Raw genomic sequence first — 26121 nt, forward strand, 5'->3', positions numbered from 1 at the left:
GCCGCGCGTGGCCCCTCCCCACGGCGCGGGGCCGCCAGGGGGCGCGAGGCCAGCAGCCGGGTCTCGCGCCGGTGCCCCCGTGCGAGGGGCCCGCGGCAGCTCGGACCGCGCGGCTGCCGTTCCGGGCCGGGCCCGTTCCGCGCTCTGCCGCCCCGCGCAGTGAGTGCCCGCCAGCATAGGGAACCATTGGCGCCGGGGGGCTCGGGCGTGCCCCAGGGACAGCGCCGCTGCCCAGCCCGGGGATGCGGTACCCACAGCGGCCACGGGCTCGTCCGCTCGCGCTGCGGCGGCGGTGTTGACACCACAGCCTCGGGGGCAGGAGCGGGCACCTCTCTGAGGCCAGGGCGAGGCGGGGAGCGTGGCCGGTGAAGGAAGGAACCTCGGGGCGGGAATAGAAGAGAAAGGAATGTTAATGAGATATGGTGCACTACCACTTCCCGGGGGACGCCCGGGCTCACCGCACTACCAGCGGCTCCCCAGGCAGTAGCCCGAGTGTGCCGCGCCCGGGCAGAGCAGGCGGGAAGGGCCGCGGGGCGGGGCGGGGCGCTGCCGGCGGGTGGAGTGCGCGGAGCTTCGATTGGTGATGCCTGGCTGGGAGCGGCGCGGTCGGCGGGCGCTTGGTCGGGGCTGGCGGCCGGGAAGGGCCGGGCGGCGAAGGAAAAGCGGCGGTGCCGCCCCAGCACCGGCACCGCCGCCGCGGGCAGCAGGTGAGCACAGCCCGCCGGGGCCGCGCCGCCGGCACCGCTCTGCGGGCCCCTTGCTCCGCGAGCCTTCTCCGGGCCGGCCCCGGTAGTGGCTGGCGGCGGCTCTTCGGGGGGTCGCTGCCCCCCGCGATTTCTCCGTCCCGTGGCAGGTGATCTCCGGGTCTGCCGTCCCAGGCGAGGGAAGGCGGCGGTGTCCCTTCACAGAGGAGAGAGCAAAGCAGCTGTCTCCTGCGCAGAGGTTGGAAGCGTGTGTCACGCAGTTATATTTGAATTGCGGGTGTTTTCGCACCCGGGGCGTGTTACCCAGGTGCCCGGGAGTAGTGTCTGTAGGAGTGGCCGTGTGCTTGTGGCCCTGAGCAGCTGCGGTCAGTTTTGTGGGACGCAGGATGTCCCGGCGCTGCCCGGGATGGAGCTGCTGTACGTGTCAGGGGGGAGGCTCGCTGCCAGCCTCGTGCCCCGCGTTTTATCGGGGATGAGCTGGGCATTGCTGAAGCTGCAGCCTCGAGTGGGTTTAGATACATTTCCCTGGACTGTTGGTGAGGATCTTGTCAGGAGTGTACTCTGGTTTTCTGCTCGTTCACCGATATATGAACCTTGCTTTCTCGTTTCCTATATCATACAAAGAAGTGACTATTTCTTGGTTTCTTGCGGTGGGGTGGGGGGGAGTATTTTCCCTTTAGTGGGACAACTGAAGCGGAGAAAGGGTGATAGGTTCCACAGCATGTGTTGTACGACACAGAAAGTCTAAGTGTTTCCGGAGCTAATGCCAGGTACAATGCTGTTCTTTCCTATAGTTTTAATTAGATCGATACTGCTGTGACAGAAGCAGTTGTTAAGGTTTTTTTTCCCTTTGAAATGAAAGTTTTTATTTTTCTATAATTGCACACATACACACACACACACACACACACATATATATATTTAATGCAAGTTCAGAGACTTACCTGTAACTCTTATCTTGCCAGGCTATAGTCAGTTGCTGAAATATGAACGCAGTTTCCTAGAAAACTGTTTGACTTCATTTTTGAGTGGTAGTATGTGTGAAGATGATACATCCTTGTATGTTCAGCATTTAAAAAGCAAACTATTACTTACCTTCAGATTGAGGAAACAATTCCAAATTTACCTCAAGAATGTGTTTCAAGGAAAATGTTCCATCAACTCTGGTGTTTAGGCGTATTCAGATCACCTGTTTGACTAATACTGGTGAAGTGAACCACAAAACATACCCTGATTTACAGGGCAGAAGGATGTGGAAGACTAAGACTCAGCCTTACATAAAGAACCTGACCCATGTTTCTCTTGAAACTTAGTAAATGATGCCTCTGCTTTCTTTCCTGAGGGCATGTGAATAGCAAAAGAAACTGTGAGCTGAAGACAGAACAACTAGCAGAAGTCCACTGAAAAGTCACGTGAATGACTTGCAGATACCATCTTTTCAGCATTCTTTGTAGGAGTAGTCAAACCTTGCCACATGAGCTGCCTGCAGCTTGTGAGCACTTTCAATGTCGCTTGCTGATCGCTTTGATTTTCTCTGGATTGCACAGCTTTGTTTTAGTGTGACTTCTTGAACTTGGAAGAAAATATTCCAGTTAGCAATATATGCCTGTAAGTTCTAGGGAACAATTTTGGGAACTGGAAATTGTTATTTCATGAAGAAAGTGTGTATCAGCTGCTAAGCAGGAAGTAGGCTCATAAGGGGTTTTGATCCTGTCACAGGTGAAAATCAGCCATCACTTGTAGGTTCCATCAGCTCCCTGTGTTCCTGCTCTGTCAAATATTTCGCTAAATCTTGCCTAAAGAAAGATGAAGGTAGTAAGCACCTTAGCCTAGCAGGCTAGAAGTGCAGGCTGAGTGAGGTATTGTGAAAGAAATTGGGTGTCTGCTCAGCTTAAAGGGTATGGTTTGGGGGAAAGTATGACTCTTAGCTGTATGAAAGCTTTGGCATGCAGAAAATAGAGTTTACAAGTATGGCTTCTAATACAGAAAGTGGTTTGGGGTTTTTGTTTGTTTTTCCTTTAATGGAGCTGCTCCTGAAAGCAAGGATGTTTGAAGGTGTTAGATTTGACAATAGGTAAACAACAGTTTACTTCCCTGGTAACTTGCACAAGGGCCTGTGTTGTAATGCAGAGGGGAGGGAAACAGTTTCCCACCAATATTAATCTTTCAGTCCTGTTTTTGTTTGTAGTTCATTCTACTTCTCTTTTAGAAGTTAACCTGGCCAAACAACAAGTCTGCCTTGTACTTGCTCAGGCATGCCTGTTTTCAGTTTTGTTACAAGGGCTGCAGAAGTCACAACATTAGGAGAAGAGCTGTCAAAGTTAAAACTTCTTTGTGATATGCCTGCAGAGTCTCCATTTGAAAATTTCAAGTTCCCATAAACCTCTGCTGGAGTGTGTTTGCAGTGTAGTGGTAGCACTTTGTTGCTCTGGATGTTTAACTGGGCACTCTGAGCTGCCCTTTGCAGAGATGCTTGTCAGTGGCTGGGCAGGGGGCATGGGGTCATCTGGTCATCTTGATCTGTGCTAATACAGATGCCTGAATGTCTCTCCTCTGGGATCTACTGAGACACCTCCTGTTCAGAAGACTGAAGAGGTTCTGTTTCACCACCCTGTGTGTAATGTGCGCTGCTGACCTCTTTGCAGGGCACCTGAAATGGCTGCAGATGACAAACGCTCTCCGACACTGGACTCTACCAGTGATCTACCTCGTTCTCCCAGCAGTCCATCTCATCTCACTCACTTCAAACCCCTGACTCCTGACCAGGATGAGCCTCCTTTTAAATCAGCTTACAGTTCTTTTGTAAATCTCTTCCGTTTCAGCAAAGGTAAGTGCTTGGGGGAATGTGTGGGCATGGGCTGTGCGTGCTGTGTGCTGCTTGTAGAAACGCCTCTGAACATAGGAGCATAATGTAAAAGGGCTGATGTCAGTTCTTTTGTGAGGGAAGTTGCATGTTGCTTTTGGGTGATGTAGAGCTTTATTATGAGAGAAGATAGCCAGCGTCTTGCAGCTGGAAATCTGTGGCTGCCCGTGAAAGTCAAAGACAAGCCAGTTAGCAGATAGTATTTTATAGATTCTGAGCTTGAAATCAGAATTTCCTTTACCTCTATGATATTTTTTGGGGGCTGAAAGTAGGAGTAACCCTCTGCCAGCTTGTATGAGCAAAATGTGTGCTTATCCTTCCAGTACAAGTTCTTACTTCAGACTTCATCCACCCCACACCTTCCTGTGCATCTCTTATCTGCAGCTGGGTGACAGCTGAGCTGCAATAAAGCAGGAAGTCCACACTTAGCTTAGGTGTTCCCCATCAAGAAGTCTGAAGTGTTATGAAAATTTTGTATATTAAAAAGTATTACTTGATTTTGGCCTCTGTGCTGGATGTGTCATGAAATATGTTCTCAGTGGGCAAACTCTAAAAGAACTGTATGAGTTCCTTTTTGTTTCGAAGAAAGGTCCTGCCAAGAGTGGCAAATGAATGCACCTGGATTTTGTGCAAAATCTGTGTATCCCTTTGCTGGAGATGGCACACTGGTCAGCTGCGTTTGTTTAGTCTGTTCATTATCCAGCTCTGCTAAGCATACTTCAGCAATGTTTGGGCTGGGAGAAAAGAGTCAAATAGCTTTTTGTATAAGCAAACTGATCTGTTCAGACTCTTCTTATGTAGAGTGAAAAATAATTACTTGATATGACTGCTATTAGTTTTCATAGTAGAGTAGCACATGTCATTGCTAGTTTATTGAAAGTAGCATAAAATGTGGCCAATATTGGCTTCACTTGTTTTTTTTCCTGATAAATGTAGCTGGAGTCAGCAAAGTCTTTTGTTTAGTGAATGGGAAAACAACCTTGAAACAACACATGAAATGTGCATCCTACTGGAATCGATGAGAACCTGTCTATACTTGGTCTGCTGATAGAAATTAAAGGCTATGGTAATTTTAATGTGACCTCACTACTGGCTTGTAAAATAACTGAAAAACTCTTTTCAAGGCAGAAGCTGATAGTCAAGTGTAGTTATTCTGTTTAGCAAGCATAATTCACATTCATATTCAAGAAAAATCTGCCAAGGGTTTTTTTACACTTTTCACATTAGTGAATTTCTGACATTGCCTGAGCCTTGAAGACAGCCTATTGTCCTCTTTCTATGATGTGTGTAGTAGTTTTAAAACTGAAACATCATTTGTTTTGTTTTATTTAATTGTTATCTAAAAGAGCTATTTGTGAGACTTTTTTTACCCTTAACTTTGCATGTACTACTGGTTTTTTTTTATCATGTCTGAGCAGGTGATTTCTTGCTTTTTGTCAATTCTAGATGATGGCAGGCTTTCATCCCCGGCAGAGAGAGCAGAGGGAGGACAGAATGATCCACAAGCGCTGAGTGGTGGCTGGTCCAGTCCTCAGCATCCCACGAGGGCTCAGTCTCTGAGATCACCAATTCCTTACAAAAAACAACTGACTAGTGAGCTGCAAAGAAGATCTTCTGCAACTCTGGGTAATTTCAGCTCTTTGTTCTGTAAGGCAATGTTGTACTGACCAGTATGCTTCAGGGTGAGGTGGAAGAATGTGAGCAAAGGCTCATTGAGTGTCTAGATTCATAGCAGTATTTAGTATCAGGCTACACTGCTTCTGTTAGTGAGGTTGCACTTTAACCTCATTACCCTCCACTCTTGGTGTTGCAGCAAGGCAACTTCTTGTTGGGACTCTGCTCTTTCAATTGGAAAACAATCTGGAACAGAAGAGGCTGCCAAAACACATCCAGTATTTTAAAGTTGCCTGAACTTTGATCCTGAACATTTCTGCTTTGTCTTGAGAGACTACAATTTCTTAGCATCCATGTGCTAACTCTAATTGTAGTGCTTAGTCTGGATGGATTTGTTGTTTGTTGTAAATGAGGGTTTTTGTTTGTAGTTGTTTAGAGGAGAATTGAATAGGAAGTTGAGGTCAAGATTTTTTTTTTTCCTCAGTTCTGCCTAACCTCAAAATTATTGCCAGATTCTGTACTGAATCTTTTAGCTGGTATGTGAATAGATTGTGATTTCAAAGGTGCAACAGCATAATGGCTTTATGAAGATGTGGAAGAGCTAGGAAGTAGGTTGCAGGGTTCCTCTTGAGACCTGACAGATTACTGTTGGCTGTTAGTGATAGCCTTGAGGAAACTGCTAAACTGGATAACAGTCTGTATTTCCAAGAGTGTGGTACCTAGTGCAAACAAATCAGATCCTAAGTGTTGTTAATGTGTATGGGATTTTTAGAAGCATGTGTAGCAGGCAAAAGTCTAGTACGGATAACTAGGATTTTTACCTAAGTCATTTGCATGCTTAGTTAAACATGTTCATCATCTTCCTCCTTGCCCTCTATTACTGTTTGATCTTTTTAGTTGTACTTCGTCCAACAAACCAGTTAAAGGGTTTAATTAGTTAATCAGGGGTTTTTGTTTCATTTTGTTTGCTTGGGCTCTTTCTTAAATAATTTTCTCAAATGTCTCAAGAACAGCCATATGCTCTTAGTTGATAAGCCAATTTACTTTTCTTGGTGCCTTTTGTAAATCACTTGGAAATTGCCTAGGGATTAGATGTTAGAAACCTACAGGTGAGGTACGTTGTTCGATAGTCAGAAGGCAGAAGTAATCTTGCCATTTAACTTCCTCTGGGATTAGGCAGCTGGGGAATAAGATTTAGTTTAAGATGTGTGGGACAAACTGTTCCTGTATTATTCCAGCTCCTTTTCAGGACCTCTGTACATATCTCTTTTTCTAAGTATGCTTAGAAAAATGTCATGATGAATTAGTCTGTAAAGAAGTAAAGTTAGGACAAACAGGAATTGCTGCTCACTTTTTGAAGAGATTTCTGTGGTACTGTGTGCTGAGTGGCCTGACTTGCTGTTGAATATTTTCCCCCAAACAACTTTGGTGCTCTAACAAACATGAGCTCTGTGTAACACATGTAAAAGTGTACTGGATTAGTGAGAAGGTTTAAGGGAGTTTTTTAGGCCATCTCACTTTATTTGAAGAGGGGGAAAAATACTTGTATTTTCCTTCTCTGAAGATCAGGTGTTGGATTTTTTTTTGATGCAAACTTTAGAAAATTATTTTTCTTTCCTTTTTTAAGTCTTAAAAGATGCTGAATAATTAGGTCTTTGAGGATTTTCTTTGAGTAGCAGAGAATTTTATTTCTGCTATTGCAGCTCATGCTGGCCTGTGTAAATAATCTTAGAAATTATTATAATATCTAAATAGTGAAAAGCAGGAAGATAAGTGATGAGATTTATATAAACATCTAGGTTGGTAGGTTGGATCACCCACTGATTTCAGTGAGAGTGAGGTGTCTAATTGAGTTTTCTTGTAGCCCTCTGACCTCAGGCCTGTAAATGTCTCTGTAGGAATTGCCATTACTTAGATATTTGATAGCATGGGCAAGTGTAGGCAGGAAAATATATAAGTACTTCACAAGGGTCTCTCTACTTGATCTTAAATAATGTGTCAAGCAAACTGAAAGGAATTAATAAATACATAAAAGGCTGCTGCTAGTATCTCTGAATAGTGATGAAATGAAATTGCTCCTGAAGATGCTGACTCTCACCCCCTCATCTGTGCATTAGTTTGTAGTATATGTGCAGTGGATTGTTTCATTGCCCAGGGACTGTGCTGTCTGACAGCTGCAAGTGCAGAACAGCACGAAGGGATGGTGGCTTTTGTAGGTCACTGTCTGGCAGCAGTTATGTAGGGTTTCAGTTGTGTGCTTCCCTTCAGAACTGCATACACAAAAGCATTATGATAGCTCCTTACTGCCTTTTGTGAAAATAGGAGGAGCTATTAGATGCTTGGCTTATGTCAGAGATGCTCTGAGGGGTGTGTGGCTAAAGAACCAGTGCTGAGACTGCAGTGGCTTGTGTGGCCTCTCTCTTGGGTATTTTGTTGCATCATCGTATGCCGGAGCAGGTGCTGCAGAGTTTGTCACTGCTAAGGGACCGTGAGCCCAGCTGGTTGTGTTGGGCTGCGTGTTCTGTGCTGTCAGATGAGGGCTTTCAGGGTTTGAATTGAACCAAAATAGTCCAACAGTGAGACCATTGTCAGTGAGATAATGTCACAGCTTGCAAATCCTGTTTAAGGAGACCTGGAAATGCTGACTGCGGCAGAGGAAGCACGGGTAGTAAAAGCACTTCTATCTTGTTATGCTGTCATGCAGGATAATGCTGTTAATGCTAGACAATTGTAGCAGAGTGGCAGTAATAGGGAGTGGCAAAGGAGCTTAGCAGGAACAAGGAATGGCCAGTGATCATACAGGGGGAAGAAGGCCTGAGGAAAGCATGTGGTAGTTACTGTAAACCATTGCAGAGCATGGGTTATTGCCAGAGCATCCTTTCTAATAAAAAAGATTTTGGAACATGAAAATGCATGTTATAAAAATGAAGTTGTGGACAGTTTTCCTACCTTTCACGGCAGTACTTCTTATGGCAGTGACTTGAGAATGATGTGATGTTTGAACTGTGGTGGTGAACTTGAATGTGAAATTTTATGCTGTGGCAGCAAGTAATTAGAAAGGAATTCATGTTGTTTTGTATTAGCAAAACTGTAGTATCTCTGGCAGGGATTTTTTTTATTGTTGAAATTGTGTGAATCTATCTCTTGTGTTAGTATATTATCAGTTCTATAAACTGAAACTATAGTTTGCAACAAAGTAGTTCTTGTGGTGTTTTTGTCTTGTCATTCACTGTAAAATGAATGCTAAAATACTATAGAATCATGAAACTCTGTAAAAACATGTTTCTGTAATTCAGAGGTTCTTTCCTAGGTGTTACCAAGGATCAGCAACCATAAATACATATAGGAAGGATGACGTTTGAAATAACTTAACTTTTTTTTTTTTTTTTAGCTGTAGGAGTTAAAAATTAACTTAAAATAATGCCGTTTGGTTCAGGGGTAAGAGTTAACCTGAGATTAATACATGGGAATTCTTTTTGAAGGATCATGTTTTAGACAGTGTTTTCTTTACTGCAGGAATGATTACTTCTTACTTTCTTGCTATAGTGTGTTTTTCCTCAGAAAGGGAGAAATCTCATGATTGAGAAGGAGAAAATCCAACTGAATTTTAATCTGAATATCAGTCAGCTTCTCTAGTATTAACAAGTTGGCCGTGTGTTGCTACTGCTGATGGCATGCTTTTTCTTATGTAGATGGCATCCTTCTGACATTGTTTTATGGAACAGAGAAAAGGGCAGTTAACTAACAAGAACCTGTGGCATTTCCTCAGTGCTGAGTATGTTTGTTTTTTGGAAGTCACTTGCCTGATGAGATTTAGTGGTAGTTAGGCAGTGTATCTTTTAATTCTTTGAGTTGGGAGCAGCATTCCTGGAAAGGAGATACTCTTAAATTCAGAGGAAGTACCAGGAAGTAAACGCAGCATAGATCTTGTGATAGAAGTGAGGAGGAGCCAGAGGTTTCTCTGATGTTATCGATGTCTTGCTGAAATGCAAAAGTCCTCTTAATCACCCTAAAATACTGAACTTTATACTGCCCAAAAGTCTGTTTGATTGTTAAAAAGAAATCAATTCCAAGTGGCTAGTTACAGAAATGGTTTTTTTTCCTTAAAAAGGAAAATGTTGTGCATTCTGTGTTGTACATAGCAGCAAAATGTTAGCTGATTGACTAAAAATACCTCTTAAGAAACTGAAGAGGAGGCATGGAATCCCATGGTTTTAGTCACATTTCAGGGAGGGTTTTGGTGTGCTGCACACGAAGCAGTAGCTGTTACTGCACAGCAACAGTTAACAGGCTTCAGGCAGAGCTGTCAGCATTCCCGCTGACATCAGGGATAGCCCAGGCAGTAAACAGAAAGCAGCCATGTCTGTTCTTCCTGTGCTGGGGGCAAGCTAAAAAAAACACTAGTCAGATGGAGAGCAACGAAGCTGGTAAGAAACTTTAAACTATTCAGAAAGTTGTTGATTGAGAAAAGAGACTCTGAAAATGTTTAAATGTTTAGGTAAATAGAGAGCTGTGATTTCAAATTTTTCTGGAGAGAAGGAGCCTATTTGTAACTTGTTCAGCAATGCTTCAAGTAAAAGAAATTGACTGCACTGCATTTTTATTCAGGAGTCTCTTTGCTATAGTAATCAAGAATGATTATACAAGTTCTCAACAACCCGATGTTTTTCTTTGAAAAAAACAAACCAGACAAAAAAAAAAACCCAAACCCCTCAAAAATGTGAACTTCTGAATGCATTTTATTCTGAATTATTGCTTTTAATAGTACTGATTTTTTTCTGTAGTAATTTATAAATAACTTCAGGTTAAAGCATTGACTTATACTATTCCTAGAATGAATATGTATATTGTAGCAATTATTTTGTATGCATTAGTATCCTAGAGGGCATTTTAAAAATGAGACTTCAGTGCTTTGTAACAGACTACTGCAAGCTTCATCTAGTAGGTTAAAAATCACTTCTTTGAAAAATGTTTTCATTCTCAGAGAACTTAAATGACTTCTTGTAAACACAGAGGGTGGTATGTAAAATGTCAGTCACGGCAAACTATCTGGCGTCAGGCTCCTTTGGGGTGAAAAGAATGCAAGGGCAAGAAGCGATACACATTGTAACTTTGTAAAATGTATATACATTAATGTTTTTTCCCCCTAATGAGTCTTTGTGTTGCGATGTGAATGTTGATGTGTCATGGAAGAAATGAATGTTGCTCTCTCTTCCCTTCCAGACAATCGAAGGAAAGTAGAACCACCTCTCGGAGGTCATGATCCTCGAACTGCAGTTCAGTTAAGAAGCCTCAGCACTGTTTTAAAACGCCTCAAAGAAATCATGGAGGGGAAGAGCCAGGTACTACTTTTGAAGGATTTGTAGCCAAACCATCTAGAGAATTAACTCTTCACTGTGCTTTTCTGAGCTTTGTTTTTAGATACATCCTGGGAATTTTTTTTCTGGATGTTTGAAGGATGAGTGAATCAATTCAAAAAGCATCATGTGAATTTAGGGGAAACAATTTCATTTGATTCTGACTTTTGACTTGCCAAACAGCTGTCATATTGGGGCAGTGAATCATTGCATTTACTTGGCTTCTTGTGCTTGGACCAGATGCTCTCTTTTCAGACTCCTTCCCACTTACCCAGTCTAGTGAAAAAAAACCCTGATAGTTTTCTCCCTAGAAGACTAACCATGGACAGGTGAAACACATTAACTGTCACAAATAGTAATGAGAATTCTCAAATCTGCTGCTTATTTTGGTACTGATTGGTCAGCAATATATGCTTGAAAGTTGTGCCCTGTTAGTCAGTTTTGATTTAGATAGTCTGGTGGTTGCTACTGACTTGCTGATTTCACCTCCATCCACTGAGTTGGACCATACCTTTAAGAAGAGGCTCTAGTTGAGAAAAGAATCCACAACTATTTATAAGTGAGGGTATAAATAGCTATGTCTGTGGGCAAGACATGAGCAGGCAAAAGTACATTTAATTAAACTGGTGGAGGAAGAAAAAGGCTTTTTGCTTGATAGCCTTTGTAGGTAGACTTTGAATAAACTTAGCTTCCAGCGCAATTCTGCTTGTAAGAATAATCTTGCTTTGATAGAAAGGGCAAGATTTTTGAGAGTGAAGCAGAAGCCTTTCATAGCACTAAGCAGGGCATTGAGCCCTTACTAGTATTTCAGTTTGTGTTAGTTTCTGAAGGCCCTAGAGGTTTTCAGATCTATTTGAAGCTACTAGAGAAGTGCACAAATAGATGGGATACAGCAGTAAATGAGTATGACCAGGTCTTCTGGAAACAGTCTGTTAGTTGTCAGCATACTGACTTCTGTACAAAAGGTAATGCATCACTGCCCTTGACTGCAGCCATGTTTAGCTTGAGTCACTTCAGGCAGCAGTTTGTTCCTGTTGTGGACTTGGCCTGTCTCTACAGGAGACCACTTTACTTTTGTAGAAAGCTTGTGTCAGATTCTGGAAGGGGCTGTTGTAATGAGCCTCTACTGCTAAGATGGGCCAGACTTCTGTTCTGAACCCTCTCTCACACCAAGAACAGCCTGCAAGGAAGGCAGAGAGTTGGGAGGTGTCACCAGCAGTTGCTGGGTTTCTGCACACGTGGTCACATGCAAGTGGGGCACAGCACTGGTGTTTGGAACAGCCCCTCTCTATGTGGTACATCCAGAGACCTGACTTACCATGCAGAGTTGCAACAAAAACTGTTATACGGCATCCCCTGCAGCTTTGCAGCACTTCCTTGGCAAAGCTCTTCACTTCAACTTTCCCTGCTTGAAGCTGAGCGTTCATCTTTAAAAGTTCTAGATCCGCAAAAACACTAGATTGTGTTGAGCAGTCTTCAGCCTCTTTCTGTGTGGGTTTTCTTGGCTGAGGACAGCATGCAAGTATGTTGTTGATCGTAACTGCTTTGGTCTCAAAATTGGTCTAGCAGCTATATCAAACTTTACTTTGTGAATGTCCAAAAATAAATCCCAATTTGAAATAAAACCCAGTGGGTTTTTTTGATTATGTGAAAACGAGAGCATGGATCACCTTTCATTTGTGTGATTACTCTCTTCTCTCTGATTGTTTGGAGAAAATACTTGCAGCAGTTTCTCTTCCTAAGAAAAGCCTGGAGTATTCAGTCCCTCTGAAAAGGCTTTTTGCCAGAACTGAACTCTAGCAAAGAGTGTTGCACAGCCAGGGCTGTCATGTGACCATTAGCAGTGGTCTCCATCCATGGCAGTTGCAGCTGGTGTGATCAGAATCACAATTGAGAGTTTGTCTTGCTCTATAGCTTCAACACCAAATGGAAGTTTTAACTCTCTGTTTTTAAGATGTTTTCCTGTGGCTATATCAATGCTGTAAATTAATATTTGTTGTTGTCTGCTGAATGTGAATTTCAGTTTTGTTCACGTAGCAGTTCAACCTGGAGTTTTAAAACAAGATCAATCTGGAATAGGCTTTTACAGCTATTTACTGAAGTGCTGGAGAATTTGATCAAATAATAAAACTTTTTGCATGTGTCTATAATCTTTTCAAAACATATGTCAATATTAGCTGTTGAAATGATCTTCCTGTGCTGATAATTTCTGATAACTTGATTTATTCCTAGATAACAGCTTCAACTAATATATGATGTTTTTTTTTTCTTTTCATTTTTAAACTGAACTAGTTGACAACTGTTCATGTGCTGGGGGCAAGTGAGAGGGGAGGGTAATGACTACTTTATATTTCTTTCTTTTCGACTTTTATCTACCTCATACGATGGTGTTACTCTGCTTTGCTGTCATCTTGGATCAAGGAGGCAAAGTCCTATTGGATTTATTTTCTTAGTTCAGAGCTCTCAGCTTTCTGCCTCCCTGTAAAACCACATGAAAAATGCTTTCTGTGCTTTTATGCAAGACTGTGTATACACGTGCACAGAGATGTGAATATGTGAAATTTTCCTTTTCATGACCACAGTCTACAAAGAGTCATGAAACTAAACATGCTTTCTTATTTACCAAAAAAAAAAAAAAAAAGCTTTTATCTGTTGTCTTCTCTTGTAGGACAGTGACTTGAAGCAATACTGGATGCCTGACAGCCAGTGCAAAGAATGTTATGACTGTAGTGAGAAATTCACCACCTTCCGGAGGAGGCACCACTGTCGACTTTGTGGGCAAATCTTTTGTAGTCGATGCTGCAATCAGGAAATCCCTGGAAAATTCATGGGCTACACAGGTAGGGTTTATTTACTGAGAAACAGAACAGTCTCTGTGTGTTCAGCTCTCTTTGGTCTACTGCATCTGAGATACTGGCATCTACTAGAAAATGCTGTACAGTGCTGTAGTGGGCTTAAAAATAAGGAAAAAGAATCAGAGGACCTAATTCTACCAGTTTCACTATGAAAGATGGTACATTATGCCATGCCTGCTGATTTTTACTACACTACAGAACAACTACAGCCACAATTTAACAAGGCTGTGCACTACAAAATGTGTGCTCATGGGAAAGCTGCTCTTAGTAGCAGTAGTTTCAAAATATGAGCCACCCGTTTTAATTGAGGGTAAGGGGAAAATCTTTCAAATACCAATTACCAAATTCTGTACGTGAATTGATGTGTCATATCTGACCAGCTCTTGTTCTGCCATCATTTCAGTGGGCACGTGTGTCCTCCCTCCCTGTTCCTCTTCTTTTCTTTCTTCTTTCTCCTCTTTCACTGATCTTGAGTTATGCATCATTTGCCTTGGAAAAATTCCCTGGGTGTGTAATTCTCCAGGGTTTTGCCCTTTAAGAGAGGAAGAGAATTAGACTTGCAAAGAGGTTTTGGAAACAGAAAATCCTTCTGTTTCACCACTGTACACCTCTGATCCTGTAGGAACAGAGTACTATTTGTTCCTGTTCGCTTACACTCTCTGGTTCCCTTTTCCACAGGGGATCTCCGAGCCTGCACTTACTGCCGTAAAATAGCCTTAAGCTATGCACACTCCACAGACAGTAACTCCATTGGAGAAGACTTAAATGCCCTGTCAGATTCTGCAAGTTCTGTGTCCGTGCTGGATCCTGGCGAGCCGCGCACACCAGTTGGGAGCCGCAAAGCCAGCCGCAATATCTTCCTGGAGGAGGATCTGACCTGGCAAAGGTAAATCAATGCTTCATGCTGAGCTCTGGAATCTCAACTGTTTTCAGGCTGATAGCTACCTAGAGAAAAGCTGGTGGTTTCCACCTGGGAAACTTGGATTCCAGCTTCTGTGAAAAGAATCTAATCCTGGGCTTGCTTGTCATATTCATCTCTTCAAGCTAAACTGTGGAAATATTTCTAGTGAAGTTTTAAATTATTCACACTTCTTCCTTTAATGTACTGAATCAGTGATTCTGTACCAGTGACAGAACAGGCTTTTGACTTCAGAGTTTAAAAAGACAGGACCAAAATCATGCCTTCTAACCACCAGTGTATTATTGACAGTCAAGTCAATGTAACATTCGTGCTTTACCTGTCAGGTTTTGAATTGGGCAAGAGAATGTAAGAAGTGCTCTCTGTGTAGGCAAAAGAGAAATGATGGAAGTAACTGCCTGTTTCAGATGAAGTGTGATTGAAAGGACAGCTTTAAAGGTTCTCTAATCTCCTTTCAAAGTGTATTTATTCCTCTTGCTCTCAAATGAAGGAGTCTTTATTTTTGGACCATGATTAAAAGACCACTCTACTTCTCAAGTGCTAGGCAAGCTATTTTTGGAATATTTTGATTTAATTTAATGTTGTAGGAAAGAAGAAATAATTAGGTGTGGTATTTGTGCTCATTTCCTTAAAACAGAAGAACAGGCACATGTGAAACTGCTGAGGTCTTGAGTCAGAACCTTTGTTTAAGTGAGTGGTAGTGTTAGTGACGTGCCCTATAGCAGATCTCTTCTGATGGTATTTAAAAAAACCCCATCAAATCATTTTCTGTCTTCAGAAACTGCCCTGACTCCTGCTTTGCATGTTACTTTTCAGAATATAGTGCTTCTATCTGGAGGCATTTAAATGATCAGCTTTAGGCCTAAATAAAGGAAAGTACTTCTGGTTTAATGTTATGGTCATTTAAAATGGTAATGTAACAATGCAGGGGATAAATACTACCAAATTTCGAATTGGGGAAAAAGTAGATGTTCTCAGAATCTTCTCTTCAAATGTACAGAATACTGAAGGTATTGTGAATTTGTCTTTGAATGTGTTGTTAGTGTCTTTATAATGACAATTCAGCAGCCTGTAGACATGAACACGTAAAGAAAGAATCTTTATTTGGTGCAGCTTGTAGTACTCAAAATAATTCCTATTGTTGAAAGGCTCCTAACTCTATAATGGAACACAGTCTTTTTGGGAGATACTGAGTAAATGTGGGCCTCTTTTATACGTGAGAGGAAGAGAGATTTGGGATTAGGTGGTTTATTGTTGCTTTAGCAGGATTAACATTTTCGTCAGTGGTTGTTGCACTTTGCAGTTGGTTACAGTACTTTTCTTAAATACACTGTTTGGTAAGTTCCTGATTCATCTTAAACTCAAGATACTGAATTTAAATAGTGCCGCAACAGGAACTGGCAACTCACAACTTCATAATGGAGCAGAGGTTGTGTTCTAATAGCGGCTTCTGTGTGAGAAGTAGTTTGTTTCAAAAGAAAACTTGGGAGTTGTCTCTTTCCAAAATAATGGACCTGAAGTAAGATGCTGCAAAGCAGAGAGAAAAGCTTTTAAGGAGAAGTTGGAACACAGAGGTCCTACTTTAACTAATTTGAAGAGCCATGTCTTTTAAAAGTGAAGAAGAGGTGTACTCTGGATAAGTACAGCCACTCAGGCAAAGCTGCATTGCTTACAGTTTCTTACGAAGAGCATTTATCACGCTAGGAGCATTTATTGTGCTAGAGCACAGCAGGGTGGCTGTATCAATTGTCCTGTAGTGCCTTAGGTCTGATACAGTTTTGCCAACAGGAATTTCTCCTGATGGTGTTCAAACATCTGCTGTCCTTCCTCCTGAGGTGGAAACAGGAGGAGGGCAAAGATGGTTGGGATCAGGTTAAACAATTACAGAAGGCTGTCAGGCTATCTTGGCAAAAGCTGTCCAGCAGTAGCTATGGATAGCATTGCTTGGATTGCAAAGATGGTATATGAGGGAGATGGGGCAATGTGTCTATCACCCAAGTGTCTAATAGCAACCTGTAGGAAAGGAAGATGTGCAAGAAAGGGAAATAGAGGAAGCAGGTGGGAAAACAGGATAATACAAGAAATAGGAATAGTCTGTATTGTTCAAGAGTTGAGTTTGGAAGAAGACAGGAGCACTGTCTTCAGATTCCTTTGGCCTACAGATAGGTAAAGCTCTCCCTGTTCCCTTGTTGATTTAACTATCATGGGTGTGAGTGAAAGGTAACATGACAATTAACTGTACTTTAATTACAGCTGTCTGACATGCTGAATGTCACATGTATCTCTGTTGTGCTCCTTTTTCTGCAGTGTGATTCACTCAGACTCTTCAACTACCACGTTGTCTGCACGCCTTGGGTCTGTCCAGGAGGATGCAGGGAAGTCACCAGCTAGAAACAGGTAAATCAATAATTTCTGAATATTTTCTGTTCTGAACGTACTCCTAGCACACTCGTTGCTGTAAAGCTTGTGTTTCCAGGCTCGTTTTTATTCAAAGTGCTGTTTCATGTCTAAAATGGGACATCTGACTTCTCGTATGGAGTGGTAAGGAAGGACCGTTTATATATGTGTTCATGTTAACAAATGTACTACTTTTGAGGACCTGTAGTTTGCTGCAGACTTGGTCAAGCAGAAGTGGTGATGAAGAGGACAGGAGGGGAAAGAAGTGGCTAAGAAAAGTACTTCTGAGGAAGCTGAAAAAAAGAGAGTAACACATACTTGGTGATGGGAAACAAAAAGTCTCAGGTCATGGAGGAGCAGAGGTGTAGTTTTTGTTTATTTGTTTGTGCTTCTTCTTTGAAGCCTATCTACTTTCTTTGCTCTTCCATTAAGGATGATCTTGTTTAAATTGATCAAGTTTCCTCAGGTTAAAATCCCTTCCTAGATCTTTATGCAAGAGTGCTGGGATAAACTTGAAAATGTTCATGAGCGCTTTAGTGTAATTTGTGAGTACTTGAGCTTAATCCCACTAAATAGGCTGGTATTACAAGTACAAGTAGCTCCCACTTCACAGTGCTTCTACTATGGTGCTGGTTACATGCTTCCCTTATGGCTAAATTAAGGAAATAAAGGTAAGACAGGGAGGTGAGGAACAGAGAAAAGGTAATCCATATTTCAGAACTGGAATCAGTGGACATTCATAAATTTCATTTGTGTTAGAGGAATACAGAATGTTTAGCAGTTTGGAGGGATTTGGCAGGACTAGTGAAGACAAGGGAATTCAGCTGAGAAGGATGCTGTGTGCCTTTTGGAGAATGGATTGCTTGGAGCCTCTGTGTCCTGGGTGATGGGATGGTTAGGAGGAGACGCACACTGACTGTACACCTGACACCCAAAGATCTCACCTGGAGCAGTAAAATACTGGTGAATAAATGAGTTCCAAAAATCAATTCTGGGGAAACATGGCAAGAAGTCTAGAATTAAAAGTTCAGTGCTAAATAACTGCTGTGACATCAAGAAATGTCTGAAACCTTGAGGATGGTCTCCAACTTCCTGTTTGAATATACCTCTGTTTTAAAAGGCTTTTGCTGTTTGCTCAAACATGCAGTAGTAGGATGGTTCTAATCTTGATCTGGCAGGCCCAGATTGCTTATTCAAGTTAAACTTTAACTCTCTGGCTTTTCATGGTGTCACCAAAAGTCCTTGATTGTTTGGATGCGTGTGATGATGAGGTATAATATATCTCTGTAAAAATTCTGAACCTTTGGAAAACAAGCTTCTGGCTTTGGCTTAAGCGATGTTAGCCTTTAGATCTTTTCAAAATAACTGTAGCCATTTCTTTGAGAGAAGCTTAACTGTTCCTCTTTGAAGAGGAGATGAAGCAGAAAAGATGCAGGTTGAGTGCATTTAGAGGCAGGTAACATAAGTTACATATTGCTATTTGTTTTCCCCATGGGTGGGAAATGTGTTATTTTTTCTCAGTCTTAGTTTTTATGAGGGGGGGAAACCCCAGCAGGACAGTCAAATGCTTCAAGCAAGGTTCAAACTGCTCCCTTGCAGGTCCTTCTAAAAATAAGCATTTTCATTCCAAAAAAGATATATATGTAATAAAGGCCCAGATATAATTGTCGATGATGAAGACACAGATGTGAAATCTCACTATTCTAACTTGCTTACATCCAAATAAAAAATCCCTGCTCTTACAGGCGTGTGGCACAGTTAAAGCAGCTGTTGCAAAACAACTGGGAGGAGTGGTTGGTTATGGACTTCCATTTCAGCCTCATCTTGTGCATTAGGGTGCTTTCTGTTAAGCTGCATAACTCTGCAGTATAAAAACTGAATAGGGTGGCATTGCTTTTTTGTACCTGGGCTGAGCCACATCATCCATGGAGTATTTTTGGGAATAATTATAGTATGTCTATTAGCCAGTTAGCAAGCTCTCTGAAGTTATCAAAGTTTCATTCCAGAGGCTGGCAAGTGTTTTCATGACATTGGTTCAAGCCTCTTCAGTCAGTTCAGCATTGGCATTTTGAGTTTCCGTGTTGATATGTGCAGAAATATTTTCCATCCTCACTCCTTAGAGTCCTGTTTAGCACCGATAGCTTACACTGCAGTTGCTGCTATGTGGTGAGAAATTGAACTCTGTTTATTCAGAGTCTTGGGTCTAGTTGTGGGTTAATGAAGCAGAAGGTATCTGGAACTTGTATTTGCGTTTGTAACTTCGCAATGATAATTGCAAAATGATGTGTTTGTGCTGGAGTGCATAGCCAAGATTTCCTCACAGCTGGGCTGAGATAAGGGGGATGCTCTATATCACAGTACAAGGAGAATTGTCAACTGCAGTGACCTCCAGCTTCAGAAAATGGTTTAGCCATTCTGGGGAACCAGTGCTCAGACTTCAGACTCTGCAAGCTTTCAGCCATATATTGGAGAGCTGAGGACAAGGAATTTTAAATGGGACAGGGAGAGGAGGAAATCTCAGTGCTCTGTTACAGGGATCTGGGTGTTGACCACCCTTGCTGGCATTTGTCTTGTCTCTAAACTGCTGGAGCTTCTAATTGCCCAGCATCCCATCCCTTCCCCAGTCTCATTAAATTCAGACATGTATGAATTGGTGTGCCTAAACTTAGTTCCAACTGCTTCATACAAGATCTTTACAGAAGTTTATGCTTACCTTAGCAGTTCCAAAGCAATGCACTTGCTTCCTAGGGAGCCTTTCTGCTTTGACAAGCAGTCTGTACTGGCAAGAGTAAACAGTGTCCCAGGGCTTGAGCAGGTTTTTTGTGTGCTGTAAGATTAAGGTCTGCTCTGGTGAAGCACCCCACAATGAATACTTACACTTCAATTTTTCTGTTCCCCTGCAGGTCAGCCAGCATCACAAACCTGTCTCTGGATCGGTCAGGGTCACCCATGGTGCCTGCCTATGAGGCCTCGGTCAGCCCCCAGGCCACCCGCACTCACATGAAGGCAGAGACCAGCGAGGATGAGCGCAAAATCCTTCTGGTACCTTCCATGCTTCTCTTGTCTTGTTCTGTGAAGACAGTGATGTTTGCCTTCCTTGTGTCATGCAGCAGGAGTATTTTGCTGCCTTTTAAGGCTCTTCTCTAAACCAGGTCCTTTACCTGGACCTCTCCTCCAGGGGGAGCAGAGATGGAGAATATTGATGCTGCTTTGGACATTACTGTCTTCCTGAAATAAATAATAATTTCGTGGGGTTTTTTTTTTTTCATAGAAATGTTTACAGTTTTAGTCTTGCTGAGTGTGGAGTTGGTGTATGGTGGCTCCTTGAGTTACACCTGTCATGGTTGCAGCTGTAATGCAGTGACCTGTTTTTGTGTTTCTTCAAGTTGAGATTTTCTTTCATAGGCTGTGTAATCAGGAGCTTTAAATGGCTGCTTTGAAATAGTTACACGATGATGAATAAATGAAAGCCCTTGTAGCTTAGTGGGCCAAAACATAACTTGGCACCCCGCTTTGTTTGCAGAATAAGTAAAAGATTTTGTGGAAGGTTGTAATGATGTACTTTTAAAAGAAAAGTCAAGGTGCAGCAGTGTTCTGCTTTATCCTACTATCCCTTCCCCCCAAGAGGCAATGCTGTAGTTTGCAGTTGCTGTATAAATTTCTAAACAGTATAAAGCTGTTTGTTTTCTTTGAGGGAAGGAAAGGGAAGTGTTTCCAATAAATAAGGCAAAGAAGTTGCAAAGAAGGAAAGGCAGTGTTTTTCACACATTAAAAAATTCAAGATTGCACCCATTGCCACTTTAAAATCGGGCTCATTCTGTGTTACCAGGTTCTGCCTGCTGTCTGCAGTACACATTCAAGTGTGCCTGAGGGTGTAGAAACACTAACTTCTGTTTAGTTGCAAAACTCCTTTCCTAGTTGCTCTGTAAATGGATAACCACCTGAGGGAGAAACATGTTTAAGGCACATTTTTATACCACCCTGCTTCATGCATGTATGTTAATGCAGGAAAAAGGAAATTCAGACCTCTGTGAATGCATCTTGAATGAGATGTTCAAATCCCAGTGCTCTTCAGCTTCACATTGTTTAATTTTTTGTCCATTTTCTTTCTTGAGGAAGAGGAGGACTGGTACTATTTTGTTCATGTAAGAGCAGAAGACAGTGTAAATTTATGAAGGATTTTCTATGCATTCCTACTATTTGTTTAATACCCTTACTGTGTGAAGTTGACCCTGTATCAGGAGTTAATTTAAAGCTTAACCTAGTTCATTCAGAAGATTAATGAACTTTGTTCATGAAATAAAGGTAGAGGAGCTTCTACATACACTGGGATAAGCACATACTTCAGTGAACTAGAGATCAAAATCCTTGAATTGTAAGGATTTGCTTTGTTCTGCCAATTTCTTCAGTTTACTGCATTCACCAGCTCAAGACAGCTGAACTGTGGAGACTCCAGTTGCATCAAATTGTGTGATCCTGTCATGTTCTGGTACTGATCCATTTGACTCTGTACCTGGTATGGATGGGGAACTACTAGCATTGGTTTTAGGGTAATACCCAGTTCAGCCACTGTTAGAACTGAAAGCAGAAAGCCAGTCCAGTAATAAAGTGGAGCATAACTCCTGGACCTCAGGGCACCCTTTGCAAAGTGCAATAATGTGGGTCTGACAGTTAACTGGAAAGGCGAAACCACTTAAAATTTAATTAAAGTTCTGTTACACAAAAGTAGAACAAGTGAGGCATTTGACAAAGTGAGCTGCAGCATCTCTTCTCCACACCTTGGGGTGGTGTGCTGCTTGGTCAAAATAAATCCAGATCCCAGTTTCCACCTGCAGTAATGTCTTGTGCTGTGCTAAACTATGGGAAGGCAAAAGTGGCTAGGTGCAGAGACAGCTTTGCACATGTTTAATTAGCAGGCTCCAAAACAAGTTCTTGGTATAGACTGAAGTCCTTCAAGTACTGAGGGGAAGAGTTTCACAGATTCAAAAATGGTTAATTGCTTTGGGAGGAATACACGTTTTTTTCTTAGTGGCCGAAGCTAACAGTGCCTAAATAATGCCTAAATGCCTTCATAATGGACAATACAAAACTGGATCCTCAATAAGAGATAGTATCCTAGCAGTGGACATTGCTGTGTTAAGTACTTGCTTTATATCTGGTCTTAATATTGGACTAATATGTTCACAATGTCTGGACTGAACACAGATAATAGAGAAAAACCTTCTTGCCAAGGATGATGTCCCCTGTGTTTGTTTACACCTTCTGAGTTTTCAGAATAGGGTGCAAGAGGGCAGTAGTGAGGACATAAGTATTTTGCAGGCAGTACAAAGTGTTGCCTCATCAAAACCCTTTTATCTCTAAGGGTACCCACTTTGTTTTGTTGTTCTCAACTGGATATAAATGGAAGGAAGTAAGGTGCTGATTTTGTATCCATTTGCTATTTCTGTTTGCACCTTTGCATAGGTTATGCAGAATGGCTTAGATTCTGGAGGGCTTTTGATGTAGAAGCTGATCTGAAGGGCTGGGTTGATGCCCTTGGAACCAGTGCTGAGATTAGACTGGTAACTAACTTGCACATCTCCCTGTCCAGGATTCTGTCCAGCTGAAAGAGCTGTGGAAGAAAATCTGCCATCATAACAGTGGTATGGAATTTCAGGACCATCGCTACTGGCTGCGGACACATCCCAACTGCATTGTGGGAAAAGAGCTGGTCAACTGGCTCATGAGAAATGGGCACATAACCACAAGGTAACCCTGATGTTGTAGGACAACAGGTGTCCTCTGTCTGTATGAGAGGAGGTTGTGAGTTTGAGCTCTTAGACTGCAGAGATAGGCCCCTTTGCAGGGAGATGAGAGAGAAAATTCAAATGTCCCCTTTACTGCATACCAGATCAGGTTGCATTCTGACTCCATGTGCCCCAAAACAGCAGGGCACAGGAGGCAGGCTGGTTTGGAAACCAGCATGGGAGGTAGCTTATGGGGCAAGTATCACTCACTTGGAGAACAGTGCTTGTATTACAAAAATTATCCAAAGGTGTTCACTGGTACTCCAAAGAGCAAGTTTGCCTCTGACATCAGAGGTTACTAATAGTGTTTGATGGCTAAATTTTCAGTGGAGCTGGCAGACTTTTAACCATGTAAGGGAATATAAACAATCTTGTGTATTTAATAATGTGAAAATGGGTAAAACTGAGATGGTTCTTACATGCAGAGCCACAGTCCTCCCTCAGAGATGATCGGTGTGCGTGACTCAAGAATATTGGAGGAGCACAAAAAACATGTCTTAATCATACACTGGACACCTCAGCTGAATTCAGAGTACTGACAGTCTCTTTATTTAGCTCCATGCATGAATTAGTGCACCGTGCTGCCTCACCACAGCATTGTGAATAGTGTATGTGTAAACATGGGAATGGCACACTGACAGGTCAAATAGTGCACAGCGAATGACTCTTCCCTTTTGTAGTGTGGTTGTATCATAAACTCTATGTGTTTAGAGCAAAACATAGAAAACCATCTCTATTCTTATACTTCCAGGGTCCAGGCCATTGCAATAGGACAGGCACTGGTTGATGGACGTTGGCTGGAATGTGTCAGTCATCATGATCAGCTCTTCAGAGATGAATATGCTCTCTACAAACCATTGCAGGTAAAAGGAGTGGGAAGGCTGAAAGATACTGTTCTTCTTGGATTGGGCTGTTGTCTAGGATCTTTTCTAATCCTGTTCTCAACATCTGTAGTATATTTTCTAAATCAAATCTCCTGTACAGAAAATAGGGAGACAGGCCTTTTTCTTTAGTGGGTTGAAGCCCGAGGAAGTTTCATTTGCCCAGAAAGCTTTGGGGCTGTCCTCTGTGGAGAGTGAGTTGTTACATGTGGTGCTGCCTGAAGTGAAGGAAAGGGTGTTCAGAGCCAGGCCTCTGATGGTCAACATCTTCCACAGAGACCTCAAGATGGCACAGTCTATGCTTGTGGCAGCTGTGTTGTCATGTGCAGAATTTAGAATCTGTGTGCACTTACTGGTGATAGAGATGCAGAGGTGATCTTCTGTTTCAAAATTCCTTAAAAAAAAATTCCAAATGGATATTTTAGATATATTGTATTGGTAACCTTCTTCTGATCTCCAGTGATGCAATAATAAGGAATTCAGTATCTTAGCCGCATGATCCAAGTTTGGGATGGAGTCTTTTTCATGCCTCCCAAACAGGACCTGAGGGGAGGCAAGAACTAGTGGCCAGAGATTCTGTCCTACCATACTTCACTGGAGTCAAACTTGCTGAGGAGTAAGAGCAGTCACTGGCCTGAGAGATTGTATTGGTTTTTTTAGCTTGAACAAGATATTTCTGTAGCCTCTCTTAATTGAAAGCATCCAGTTAAGAGCCTTTCATGTTCTTCAGCTTCTTACAATGAAGAATGACTTAGCTGTCCCATGGGCTGCAGACGGAAAGCTTGCAGCTGATAGCATTTTTGTCTTCCTCATGCATTTCAGTCATATGGACACAGTCATATGGCTTCCTTTGAGATTGCTGTGGGGCTCATCTAGTATCTCAGCTAGTCAGCTGTCTCAGTGTCCTGGTAAAAAATTGCCGTTAACTAGTAAGTCCTTATGCATCCCTATTTGTAAGGTGCTTATGTTATTTGTTTAAAGTCAGTTTTTGTTCTCATCAGCTGGGAAGCACTGTCTGATCTCAGTTCTTCTGGAGAGAGTCTGGAGAAGGGGTGTTGTTGACTCAGATTCTTGCTGCACTCACTGCAGCCAAAGGCACGATAATGATACGTTTGTTTTGAGGAGCCTGGATGCATCAGGAAGGCTGATGGAAATTGCTTAGGTAGTCTCCAGGTTCTTTGGCAATCTGGCCAGTCTTTGCTTTGACACAGTAGGCCCAGCTGGAGCCCATCTTGGGTTGAAACTCTAGGGGCTATGTTGGTCAGTTAAAGAATTGCTGTAGTAACTTAGAATTAGGCTCCACCAGAGGCTGTGTGTGTTGGTTTCTGGGCAAAGGGTACGGCTGTCACCCACATTGGCTGGAGATACTAAGCTTTCAAAGCTGCTTAACTGGACATAATGACAGAAAATGTGCAGTATAATAAACTTGTCCTTTAGTGCCACTTAGTCACAATTTGTTTACAAGCAGAGTGTAGGCAGAGACTAAGCATCTGGAATTTTAAAAAATTCTTGTCCCGAAGAGTTTCTACTTCATACCAAAGGGGGTAGCTCTATGACTAACTTGGCTCAGCCCACTGGGAGTATCCTCTGATTTTTAAAATGCCTAACCTGCATTTGTGGTAGGCTGCTTAATATTTCAGCAGAGCTGTACTTTAATAACTTTCTTTCCCTTCCTTGTCTTCTAGAGCACAGAGTTCTCAGAAACCCCATCTCCAGACAGTGACTCTGTGAACTCTGTAGAGGGCCACTCTGAACCATCCTGGTTCAAAGACATCAAGTTTGATGACAGTGATACAGAACAGATTGCTGATGAAGGGGAAGACAACTCAGCCAGTAAGTTTCACCTGAGTCTTGTTCTAACTCTGCTTTCTCCCCTGTTGTCCCCAGTCCATCAGGACTTAGTAGTTTACCCAAGTCTTGCTATATTTGTGTGTGTTTCTGTGTGTGTGCTTGAGGCTGTAAGGATCTAAGAAATCCTGTCTAATCTTCTACTTTTTCACAATGGATACAGTATTCTGAATTTAGTGGAACTGGTAAAGCTTCATACTTCTAATGAAGGAGAAGCATGTAAATTGCTGCCTTCTGTTTCTCAGGCAGACTTCTGCTTGATTTGGGCCCTATGGTAGTGCACTAAAAAATGTCCAGTATGTTCAGCATGCCCACATGAAGACAAGATTAGAACGATGAAAATACTGTATTCCTATATTATTGCACAGTTGTCTTTATGTATTAAAGACAATTTTTCTCCTCTCTGGTGCCCTCATAATACCCATTTGAACCCTTCTCCTCCCTGTATCTTCCCCGTCACCCAACACTAAAAGACTCCGCCAGCCCTAGCAAGCGCACTTCAGTCAGCAGCTTCCAGTCCACAATGGACAGTGATTCGGCCGCCTCCATCAGCCTGAACGTGGAGCTGGACAACGTGAACTTCCATATCAAGAAGCACTCCAAGTACCCACATGTGCCTCCTCACCCTGCTGACCAAAAAGGTATGAGGTAGTCACCAACTGGAGTTGCACATGATGGAGAGCTGGCCCTAATATTAGTGACTTATTTGGACACTGCTGACATAGCTGTCTTACAGAGGGGAAAATGTCATATTTAACTGGCACTTGCTTGCAGTTTTGATGTGCTCATCTCTGAGGAGGCTCAATAGACCTGTTGAAATGCCTTCTCTGCAGAGTGTGTAGCTTCCCCTGTGACTTTCTCTTTGCCATTGAAGCAAAGTCTCTTGTCCATGTGTAA

At 42.3% G+C, this 26121-nt stretch overlaps 1 protein-coding gene across 5 annotated transcripts in view; it reads left to right on the plus strand.

The window, feature by feature from the left end:
• Positions 1-628: 628 nt before the first annotated feature.
• The window catches only part of PIKFYVE (phosphoinositide kinase, FYVE-type zinc finger containing), a 62114-nt gene continuing 36621 nt past the window's right edge, over positions 629-26121 (plus strand). The window contains exons 1-12 of one of the 5 annotated variants that reach the window (XM_033064304.1): positions 629-707; positions 3350-3531; positions 5014-5193; positions 10405-10523; positions 13207-13378; positions 14072-14279; positions 16620-16709; positions 19613-19751; positions 22300-22457; positions 23247-23358; positions 25062-25209; positions 25698-25865. In XM_033064304.1, coding sequence (XP_032920195.1) covers positions 3360-3531; positions 5014-5193; positions 10405-10523; positions 13207-13378; positions 14072-14279; positions 16620-16709; positions 19613-19751; positions 22300-22457; positions 23247-23358; positions 25062-25209; positions 25698-25865 — 1666 coding nt within the window. In that variant the 5' untranslated portion in view covers positions 629-707; positions 3350-3359. Of the gene's footprint in view, positions 708-1765; positions 3532-5013; positions 5194-9446; positions 9609-10404; positions 10524-13206; positions 13379-14071; positions 14280-16619; positions 16710-19612; positions 19752-22299; positions 22458-23246; positions 23359-25061; positions 25210-25697; positions 25877-26121 lie in introns of those variants that run through there. The other 4 variants (XM_042779436.1, XM_033064308.1, XM_033064305.2 and 1 more) reach the window with 4 other exon arrangements.

Source organism: Catharus ustulatus, chromosome 7, assembly GCF_009819885.2.
Source record: "Catharus ustulatus isolate bCatUst1 chromosome 7, bCatUst1.pri.v2, whole genome shotgun sequence".
In the NCBI taxonomy this organism is placed as follows: Eukaryota; Metazoa; Chordata; class Aves; order Passeriformes; family Turdidae; genus Catharus; species Catharus ustulatus.